The sequence below is a fragment of the Myotis brandtii genome, unplaced genomic scaffold, assembly GCF_000412655.1.
Source record: "Myotis brandtii unplaced genomic scaffold, ASM41265v1 scaffold1071, whole genome shotgun sequence".
NCBI lineage: Eukaryota > Metazoa > Chordata > Mammalia > Chiroptera > Vespertilionidae > Myotis > Myotis brandtii.
Window position 1 is genome coordinate 1,310,359 of NW_005353634.1, and position 11,651 is coordinate 1,322,009.

The 11,651-nt window shown below is 42.8% G+C and overlaps 1 protein-coding gene across 3 annotated transcripts in view; it reads right to left on the reverse strand.

Annotated features, from left to right (window-relative positions):
• TNFAIP8 (tumor necrosis factor, alpha-induced protein 8) overlaps window positions 1-11,651 on the reverse strand; it is a 65,843-nt gene that overhangs the window by 40,652 nt on the left and 13,540 nt on the right. Inside the window, exon 1 of one of the 3 annotated variants that reach the window (XM_005857091.2) lies at window positions 1,326-1,454. The exons of the other annotated variants lie outside the window; for them this stretch is intronic. Coding sequence (XP_005857153.1) covers window positions 1,326-1,380 — 55 coding nt within the window. The 5' untranslated portion in view covers window positions 1,381-1,454. Of the gene's footprint in view, window positions 1-1,325; window positions 1,455-11,651 lie in introns of those variants that run through there. 3 annotated transcript variants of the gene reach the window in all.

Genomic DNA, 11,651 nt, shown 5'->3' on the forward strand with positions numbered 1-11,651 from the left:
AAGCGTTTGAAATGCTGTTAGAATAAAGAGGCCAAGAGCCCTGAGAACGGATCGCAATTCTGCCCCTGGGCTGCTCCACAGGCTCCTACAATTGGCTGAGAAGAAGGCATTTTAGTTTAGTAAAGCCTTGGTTTTTACTTCGGAGAGGTGGGGACAAGGCCGGCCATCGATATACCTGTCTTATGGAGAGATATACAGAGCGATTAGAAAAATGTGAGAGAAGTTATATTCTTTTAATAAGTTCACTTCCAGCTGCCTTCCTCCCTCATTTCCCATTTTTATATGGGGGGGGGGGGTAGGGGCAACAGGAAAGTCACTATGATAAACTTAATAAAAACAATATACAAAATATATGGATTTAAAGAGTCTGAATTAAAATTTAGTTCTGCCATTTATTATTTGTATGACTTTGGTCATATTAACGAACCTCTCTGAGCCTTCCTTTTCTCATCTGGAAAATGGGGATAAAAACAGTATTATTTACTTCACAGATTTATGTTTGGTGTTGAATAAGGTAATATAAACAACAAGTGATTTGAAAACCACAAGGTACCACACAGATTATTACAAATTATCACACCATTAAAAGTAAATTTTTGTAAAAGATGCTCTTGGGTTTTATTTCAATATTGGATTTGAACAGAAAAAAAGTATTTATGCTATTCCCAAGCAGCGAAGGCTATTATAAATGTTAATATAAGGCCCAGATATGAAATCACTTCCAACTGCTGAGTGATTCTAACATGCCTAAGACCCAAGCAGGATTTTATCTCAATATCACTGACAGGGAAGGATGATGAGAGGAAGACACAGCCAGTCAGAGAGGAGACAAGAGGAGAAACATCTGGAAAATATCAGTACTGCAGGGCCTCCCGGAAACGGACCTCACCACCAAAAGGGTAACAAGCTGCGCCCCCTGAAGTCGGGGCTCCTGCGCGGTCCCTCTGCTAATCCTGAGGCAGGAGCTGCTTGGTGTGTCCTCCACCCAGCAACCTCAGACATGGAAGAGACAAGAGGATCATTCTGAACCAAAGAAATGCTCCTCACTAGTCAGAAGCAACCTTGCCTGTCCTGTCTGGGGAAAGGACCTTCTGGGAGCCCACCACCACCATCTGTCTTTGCCCTCCACCACAGCAGCCCAGATGTCCCCCCACCCCCACCCCCACCGGAGTCCTGCAGGATCTCATCAGGACTGCACACTGCACAGGAAAGATAGCTCCCGATCATCTATAATTGGAGGAAGACGCAACACCTTTTCAAGGTGATGATTATGCAAAGTCAGGCAACCCAAATTCCAGGCCCCGTCCACCACAGGCAGTACTCACTTTCAACCTCTTCTTTCAGCAAGTACCTCCATAAGAATTGTTTATTAAATGTCATTTTGCAAGTCTAATGATGTACAAACCACACAAGGTGTGTCAAAATACATGTCCTTAATGTCCTACTTGTTTTTCCATGGGGTTCCCCAAAAGACCTTCAGCCCAGCTCAGGTTAGCCAAGGAGAACAACTGCTGAGTGAACAGTTCAAACGCTGCCAAGTCAGCCTTGAAATTCAATTTAGAGTCATTTCAGCAGCTCGGGTGATCTTTGAACATTCACCATGATCCTCAGGAAACCTGGAGAGGAACTTAATGTCCTGATCTAGCTGATGTGCAAGGAATGCTCAGCTTATTTTGTTTTAAGTATGTGGATAAGGATGCTCCTCATTCACCTGTACAACCTCAAAGCCCTCTGTGTTCCCTGGGCACTACATTGCCCCATGACCCCACCCTGCAAAATGATGACAAAAGGCCGCTGATTGTCTGGGATTTGCACATACACACTAGGTCAGTCACTTCCTCTTGATTTCACTCTGCGTTTTGTTGTTGTTGTTGTTGTTAATTCTCGCCTGAGGATATTTTTCCATTGACTTGTTTTTAGAGAGAGTGGAAGGGAGGGGGAGAGACAGAGAGAGAGAAACATCGATGTGAGAGAGGCACATCGATTGGTTATCTCCCGTATATGTCCCAACGAGGGCTGGGGATCAAACCTGCAACTGAGGTACATACCCTTGGCCAGGAATCAAACCTGGGACCCTTCAATCCACAGGCCGATGCTCTATCCACTGAGCCAAATCGGCTAGGTCTTGCTCTGCATTTATTCAAAAGGGGATTAGCTCCTTTCTAGCCCTAGTGAATAATGCTTTAGAATATAATAATGATTTGTTATCTCATGTAGGTGGAGCCTGTTCGCTCTTGTATGTTTAAGAAAAACTCCAACATCACTTTGTGTGGCTTGGAAAATGCTTGCGAGTCATACCAACAATATATTATAGACAACCTGATTAAAAAATAACAACCAAGTTAGCAACACTTCTCATTTAATATCAAACTGCATTTAAATATTAAGTTGAACTCCTATCCATGTTTAATTATGAATCTCCCACCTTCTGTGTCAAGATGGGAGAGTTAAAATGCTGGCTAAGATTCTGATGGCTTTTTCAGTCAGTCATGATCAAATATTTACATGTGTCACAGGAAAAGGGGCCCCACTCATACGGACCTTACTGCTATAATTTTGACCACAGAACTAAAGAACTCAATCTCCCATGTCACCTTGGTTCTAAGGAAGGTTTATTCATACCACATTTAAACTGAACTTCAGCACAGAGCAGCAGGAAAATCTCCTTTTAAATTATACCTCAAAAAGCTGTTAAAAATTTTTTTTTTAAAAAAAGTCTGGGCTTTTGGGCCTTTTGCTTATAGTTGCCCAGATGTCTATTAAGAACAGGGGATCAGGGTGCTTATGGGAGGCAACTGATCAATGTTTCTCTTTCACATGAATGTTTCTCTCCCTCTCAAATCAAAAAACATATCCTCAGGGAAGGATTTGGAAAAAAAAAAAAGAATGGGGGAGGTCAGTAAGTTGTTAGACAAATGAGAAGGCCAGCAAGCCTGGGAGGAGAAGGTGCAGTTTATTTAGGAGGAATGATATACTCTGCTCACATCAAGAACGTTGTACGATCTCTGCAGTGAAAAATACTAAACAGCTCTGAAAATTAGTTATATACCTACAGCTTCTAGGTCATAAGAACCCCAGGTCACAAAAACAGTCATTTCCTCAACATTTTTATTTCTATCCTGCTGATAAGATTTTGAATCTGTACATATAAGATTGTAGGTTGGGGCAGGGGGGAGGTGAGGTTGTTTATACTTGGTATCAAAAGTAGCTTTCTTCTATTTGACTTTGAGGCTTCCCTCAACTTGTCTTCTATTATGTCTATACCTTTGAAAGGCTTTGAAGACTTCCATGATCTATATGTAAAGCTGGTTTTCAGTCTCTCTCCTTACATGTGAAAGATGTTTTCAGTCTCACATGGTTGGGGCGGCAGGGTGTGCATCCTTCTCACCCTCCTCGGACACTCTGTTGCATTTAACCTTCCAAAGAGAGGAGGGACTCAATGCGTATCTCTCCACAGCCCCTGGGGGCCACCAATGACAGGGGAGGTCACTTAAGCACCTTCCCAGGAGGCCACGCCCTGTGCCTCAAGAGTTCTTCAGCTTATGCATTGCTGGGTACTGGGATTAGGTTGGGCTCTTTGCGGGGTCAGGGGAATGGGACGGAACTGCTCTGAATCAAGGAAGAACATGAGAGTGAGTGTGGAGATGGAAGAGGGGAGAAAGCTGCTGCCGGGCCCTGCCTGGGAGTTTGCAGTTTGTTATGGGTAACCCTCTCCTTAGTGACATCTTCAATATATCCTCCTTGCTCACTAGTGCTCAGAGTGTGAGTAGAGGATTCTGAGGGAACAGAAGAAGTGCTGACACCTGAGGTGAGCACAATGCACCTGGGATGCAGTGGTCTCCGAGGCTTTCTTGTTTGCTCTTGTTTCTCTCCTAAGAAATCTTCCTTGCTAAAAAGTTTTGAATAGGTGATTAAGCACACGCACTCTCAAAACCAGGTCTGAAATTATTATCTAAAGAATTTATGACTTATGATTTTTCTTTTATAATATTTAGCAATGATGCCTGTATAGGTTTCATTCAGACGTTCCAATTAGCTCCCTTGGGTCGTCGTATCCATTTTGCAGACATGTAATTAAAGAAAGGGAGGTGATAGGATTTGTTCAATGTCACAAGACTAAGTAAGAATGTTCTTTAGACTACAGCAAATGCGGTCTCGGCCTCCTGTCTCCGATATCCAGACTTTCTCACTCTATTAAACTACTCATGTAAAATTCAAGTCCTTTATTTTGCAAAAGAATAACTCAAAGAGTGCTAGTTATATTGGGAGATTTCCAGAGTTTGAGCTGGCCATGATTCTAGCATAGGCAGCTCAAAGCACTCTGTTCAAATGCTTAGATCACAGCTTCAAATTAAAGTTATTCCACTGCTGATATTCAATGCTTTAAACTGTAAGTTCAATAGCTTCTATTTATTCAGGTACATGAAACTACAAACCTTTTTTTTTTTTTAATTAAAAATTTGGTCAGGACTCTAACTAACCCTTCTGATCCGAAGCTGTCAGGAGCCTGCAGAATAACACTGCTCAGTTTGGCTGACCTGGTCTGATCACCATCGCCCAGTACGTAGTACCTCATTTGCGTTAGGAGGTGTTTTCCCTACTTATTCTTCTCTCATTTTCCTTCTAAAAGCAGGCAAGTCATTTAGCCTTTCTGAGTTTCTGTTTGCACACCTGTAAAGTGGGGATAACACCATCTAATTAACAGGGTAGTAGCTATAATGGAATGAGTCAATAATGTGATGAAGCACTGAAAATTATGAAGTCCCCCTTTGTCTCTTTTCCAAATACTTTTTGTGAACAAGGCCAGATTGTTTTAGATTGTGCAGCATCTATTTAGAAGTCCTAAATGCTGGCTTTACAGATACTATACGAAGGAGGTGTGGCAATTTCATGTGTGTGGCCCAACAATAGAAAGTGAAAATTAAAGGACTTCTTTACTGTCCCCAGGTTCATGAGGTCAACATGGGGGTAACATGAGAGGGGCTACAGAAAGGATTCACCAGTAAGAAGAGAGGCAGGGCTGAGACTGGGTCTATACAGGTCACTTTTTAAAATATATATATATTTTATTGATTTTTTTTACAGAGAGGAAGGGAGAGGGAGAGGGATAGTGAGTTAGAAACATCGATGAGAGAGAAACATCGATTCAGCTGCCTCTTGCACGCCCCCTACTGGGGATGTGCCCGCAACCCAGGTGCATGCCCTTGACTGGAATCGAACCTGGAACCCTTGAGTCCGCAGGCTGACGCTCTATCCGCTGAGCCAAACCAGCTAGGGCTATACAGGTCACTTTTTAAAAAAAAAATAAATATTTTTATTGATTTCAGAGAGGAAGAGAGAGGGAGAGAGAAATAGAAACATCAATGACGAGAGAGAATCATTGATTGGCTGCCTCCTGTATGCCCACATTGGGGATTGAGCCCACAAGTCAAGCATGTGCCCTGACTGGGAATCAAAACGTGACCTCCTGGTTCATAGGTCGATGCTCAACCACTGATCCATACCATCCAGGCCAGACGGGTCACTTCTGACCTACACGTCCCTGGCTTTCCTTTAGAAAAGCAGCAGGAGGAAAAAGTGATCAACAATCAGTCACAGAAACTCGGGCTTGGAAAGTACCTAAGAGGACCTTTACTCTAATCCTCTCCCGGCTGGTAAAGCAATCTCCTAAGCACATCCCAGGCAATACTCATTCATCCAAATCTCCTCCGTTACTGCTATTCACAGACTCACTCCCTTCAGAGACAGACGCTTTCCTTTCTAATCATCTGAAAGTTCCTCCTCATAATGAACTGAAATTCAAGTTGAAGGGCAGTGATTATCAAATTATTTCCACTCTAACTACTATCTTCACTCCTTACAGCATTGAAATAATTTTGTGACGAGATAAACATACATTTTTAACGGAATCTTCTTTTTCACTAACCTAGTGGAGACCCCCTCACATTGGCTAGCGGGTTGCAGTTGAATGCAATGGGGAGCAGTTGTGCAACTCTGCAGTGCCAGCCGCACATCTGTCATCTATTATTGTGAAGAATTCAGAAGCGAGCAGTTCCGGGCGAGGCGGCGGTAGTGACAATCGCTTTTCCCTTCCGTGTGCCCACTCTGAGGGGGTTGAAAACGATGCCAAGACAGGTTGGGCAGTGGGCCCTCCCTGACTGCATCTGAGCAGTTAAGAGCTTTACTCATGTTTCTGAACGAAATTTGAAATTTTGGTCAAAGAAAACAAAGTGGTACTCCCTGTGTGGAATTTGGACCATAGACTCCTGGTCTGAGATCTGTTTGAAAGTGTAATGCACTCCAAGTTGTCAGAATCTGATCTTCACATTGAGTTTCTGACTCGGGTAGGATCTCCATGAAGTTAACCTTTGTGCCAACTAGTCACTGTTTAAGAGGCAGGAAAGGCTGGGAGGCGAAGGGACAGGCTGGCTAGGCTTGCCGGGTGGCAGCAGCCAAGGCTGAAACTCAACAGACACTCAGCAGGTGGTGAATCGGTGAACCAAAGCAGAACTTATCCAAACGGGGTTGGGGTGGGCTGTTCTGCAGGTAGCCCAGAAAGGCATAGGTCAGAATTTTCCCATTTGAATAGGTCAGATTATAAAACTTAAATTATTCAGCTTCTCCTTATAGAACAGCTACAGAAATAGGTAATAATTATGACTCACAAAGTTGTAGACATCACCAAAATGAATGTATTTTCTAGGAAACTGCTAACATGAACAGCGTGCCTGCCTACTTACCTAAAAAAAAGGTCTTAGGAAGCCCATTCACTTCCTAAGAGAAACAGAAGATGGCTAAAAATCACGAATTTCTTAATCTAAACTCTATTTCAACAGCAACGTCCCATCACATGCCATTTAACTTTCTCAGTGTCAGCTATGTACAATCAGCACCAAACAGAGAGAGAAAATAATCTAAATGGTGCATCAGCCACCATCCCCATGTAATGATTTCATGCCCCAGAGTAAGCACGGAAGTTGCTGGTCCCTCCCTGACTCTCGTCTCCTTGCCTCTCATACCATAAGCATCTCAGGCACTGGTGGTAAATGCTGTGTTTAAGACTATGTATTTTTTTCAAATCACTGTGCCTCCAAAGATAAGGCAACTCTTTCATCTGGTCCCGAAGAAACAGCCAGCTGTCCCAGTGCTAAAGGAAACATTGATACAGTCAGTCTTATATATACTGGAAGATGTATGTTATTCTCCAATCTGGCAAGTCCCTAAGACATTTTCAAAAACAATATTGACCCCACACAATTTTCACTTTACATCTGACTCTTCTGTACTCTTAACCAATCAGCATCTTAGATTCTCAGATCTTAGAGTGGTGTGGTCAGGATTGCTGAAAGAGATGCATTTTAGACCTAAGATCTCCAAATTGTGTCTCCAAATAGATCAAATAAGATCTCCAAATAGTGCCTCAGGGCACTATAGCAAACTCCCAGGGGTTGTGGCAGGATATTTTAAATTTGGAGGGAAACACAGCCTGTCTCAGACACTGCATGAACGACTGATCTAAGCTAGCTCACGGTGTAACATTAGAATGTGCTACATTTCTTTGGATGACATCATCTCTTTGCAAAGCTAGGTTGCTGTGATCAAAAGCAACTGAAAAGTAATGCGGGAAAGCAAATGAGGGTGGTGGGATGGGATCTGACTTGAAGGTTTGAGAAGTTGTGAGGTGGTCAGTGATCCATTTTCCAAAAGCACCCTTCATTACTGGCTGTGAGGAAGTAGAGATAGGACTCTAAATGCTTGGTTTCTTTGCCCAGCTGGGACAGTTCTAAGCTTTGGCAGTGAAACGAAGTGTAGGGACATTACAGGACAAACTTTTCCTCCCTGGTTCTGGTGTGGTCTTGTTGCAAACTCCTACAGGCACACGTGGCACCCCTGGCACCTGGGCACCTTCTCCAGCAACTGCCTCTCTGGGTGGTCACAGCACCCAGCCCCCAGCAGCTTCTGACACCCCACCCCCAGGCGGTTTTATGTAGCAGAGTGCCTCCAGTGAGTCCTCAGCATCCCAGAGGGTGGATTTCCAGCAGGTTCTTCCAGCACAGCATCATGTGACCTCTCTGCCATCCAAGGAGCCAGCCCTCCCCTCTCCAACAAGGTCTGGAGTGGAAGTGAGGGAAGCTCATGCTTGATGCTCTATCTCAAACCCGGGGAAAATGACTGCTCCTTTCATTGGCTACGCCTCTATTCTTTAGAATCCTCTTTACTTCCTAATAGCCAGTCATCATCAATTAATATTTTCTTTTTAAAAAGTAGTTTGTTTTCTTCATTATAATTTTTAATTGTAGTAAAAAAAAATCACATACAATTTACCATCGTAATCATTTTCAAGAGTACAGTTCAGTGGGATCACATATACTTACATTGCGGTGCAGCTCTCGTCACCATCCATTTCCACAACCCTTTTAATTCTGCAAATCCAAAACTCTGTACCCATTAAACACCAACTCTCCATTCTCCTCTCCCCTCAGTCCCTGGCAACCACCATTCTACTTTCTGTCTCTGAATGTGAGTACTATAGGTATCTTAGGTAAGTGGAAGTGTAGAGTGTTTTTTTGCATGTGTGACTGACTTATTTTACTTAACACAATGCCTTTAGGTTGAACCATATTGTAGCCTATGTCAGAATTTCCTGCCTACATTTTTAAGGCTGAAGGATATTCCATTGTATGTATGTACTACATTTTGCTTGTCCATTCATCTGTCAATGGACACCTGGGTTGCTTCCACCTTTTGGCTATTATAAATAATGCAGCTGTGCACCCTAGCCAGTTTGGCTCAGTGGATAGAGCATCAGCCTGCAGACCGAGGGGCCCAGATTCGATTCTGGTTAAGGGTATACATACCTCTGTTGCAGGCTCTTCCCTGGCCCTGGTCGGGGTGCATGCAGGAGGCAACCAATCAGTGTGTTTCTCTCACATTGATGTTTCTCTGTCTTTCCCTCTCTCTTCTACTCTCTCTAAAAGACCAATGGAAAAATATCCTTGGGTGAGGATTAACAAAAAATAATAAATAATACATAAATAAATAAATAAAGCAGCTGTGAACATGGGTGCACAGAAACCTGCCCACATCTCTGCTTTCAGTTATTTTGGGGTATATTCCCAGGAGTAGAACTGCTAGATCATACAGTGATACTATTTTTAATTTTTTGAGCAGACACCATCCTGTTTTGTTAGTAAACACTTCTTTGTATTAAAGGTACCGGGTAGTTTGTCTCCTGATGGGACCCTGACTGACACATGCAAGGCCCAACAGGTGCACACATGCCATTAGTAAGTAACTCTGGTGAAGAATGAAGTAAAAACATTCATTTCTAGCTTTCAATTTGTGTGTATTTTTTCACATGCCTACAAAATTACTTGTATTCGTACATAATTAGTTACTAAGTTATTTGGACCTAAGCAGTTCATAAAGGAAACTGTCAGGTATTTGTTTTATCCTAGAAATGACATGAAAACACGACAGAGGCATGAGTGAAGAATGTTTGGGAACCTTGGTCCCAGTCTACATATTTCAGCTGCCACTGAGACCTGTCTGCTTGAATGCCTCCTTAGACTCACGCTGTCTAGAAGTATCCTTATCCCTGAAGGAACAGACTGACGCACACACACATTCCTTTACATGAGACCATGGGTTGAAATCCAAGTGCCCACCAAAGCTAGAAATATCACCATTCATACCTGCCACCACTGCTGGCTGCCCCAGTCCCTACACCCATGTAGGCAGCAGAGATCATTAGGCTGTGGGTGAGGCACCCAGATTCCCGCTGAAACACTGACCTGTCTCTCCCACAAAAAGCAACGGCAATGCAAGTGAGTGTGAATGACTCAACTAGAGGCAAAATCATGAATGTGCACCCCTGCACATAGATGTGAATGATTTGAAAAGTAGATGATCATTCAGAGACGTTGCTACTTGTTTTCATTAACTGGAAATTACTTGAAACAAACCTTATGATGAATCAGAACACCTTGAGTAGCCACTCAAGGCAGATCTGTAAGTCATTTAAAACACACGATTATAACTTGTGGGGTTCCCCCTGCTTCTTTTTAGGATAGAACACATGCTGGACACTTTGAAGGCACGACATAACTAAATAACTACTTATTTAATCGTTTCATAATATTGAATTATGACAACATAAGAACAAGCTTAATTTCCCCTTATGCAAAAAGTACATTACAACGAACTGCATACATAAATATGTTATCTTCAAAGAAAGAAAACAACAAAAGGAAATTTGCATTGCATCTGCAGAACTGAGGCTGATAATCTGCACTAATTCATAAATCTACCAGGTTTACAAAAAAAAAATCTATCAGAAAAAGAGCCAAGAAGAAAACAGTCTGACAGCTGCAGCCCTTCTGTTTTACAACACGCGCAGAATGGATGCACTTCCTTTAACATCTTCATAAACAGAGTGCTGAGCAAATGCAAACACCCGCAGTCGAAGCTACTCGAGTCCAGGCTTCACCTAATGGATTGTACTGATCTTCGTGGAAGCAACCTTACCAGCAACCTACCAAACCCACCAGTTGTCCTAGGAACCATTCATAAAACAGATGGAGCAAAATTCCATTGCAGTTTTTGGAATTTCCAGGGCCTGCAAGGTACCAGCAGCAGCTGCCCACTTTAAAAGAGCAGCAACCTCCCGTCCTCGGAATGGGAGCTCTGTTTCCTTTATGTTAAGAGCTAACATCCGGCACTGGGCCACCTGAATCGATACACTGATAAATCCCAGATGGCAATCCAGACACCTCCTTGCTCAAGGCATGAACTTCTCTCAGGTGGTAAACATTCTATTAAGCTAGGTTCTCAGGCCAGCTTCCCCTCGGAGCCTGTTTGTGCTTACAATGTGCTGTGTTTTAATATATTTTATTGAGTTTTTACAGAGAGGAAGAGAGAGGGATAGAGTTAGAAACATGGATGAGAGAGAAACATAGATCAGCTGCCTCCTGCACACCCTCTACTAGGGATGTGCCCGAAACCAAGGTACATGCCCTTGACCAGAATCGAACCTGGGACCCTTCAGTCCACAGGCCGACGCTCTATCCACTGAGCCAAACTGGTTAGGGCACAACATGCTGTGTTTTAAAGCCACGTTGGGATCCATCATTGCACAATATGTAATTAATGTTGTCATATGTTTTGTTAATGAATAAAAATAACCTGTGAATGTAAAAAGCCAGCACCTTGGTTGTCCCAAATATCCTGTGATCTGGACCAGAGGAAGGAAAAAGTACTCCCTGGGCCATAGCGGCAAACTCTGAACCAGCAACCAGCTTAGAACCAAACAATTCTGTGTTTAGATTAAGCTATCTATTAATACTGTCAGCAATAAGTATAACTTATCAAGTACCTACTACACACTAGGTATAATGCAAGATATATTACAGAACATATCTCTACTCTTACTTCATCTCAGCAAAATGGGACATTCTAGCTTGATATGTGCTGTTGCATATGTGGCTACAAACCCTCATAACAAACCTGCAAGGAAGGAATCTTGGGTATTATTGGCTCCTTTGCTTCTGGTGAGGGTACAGATCCTCCAAGAAATTAAGTGACTGGCCCAAGGTCACGTAGATCAGATTAAGTGTGAACTGAGACTAGAATGTGGGTCTTTTGACCTCATT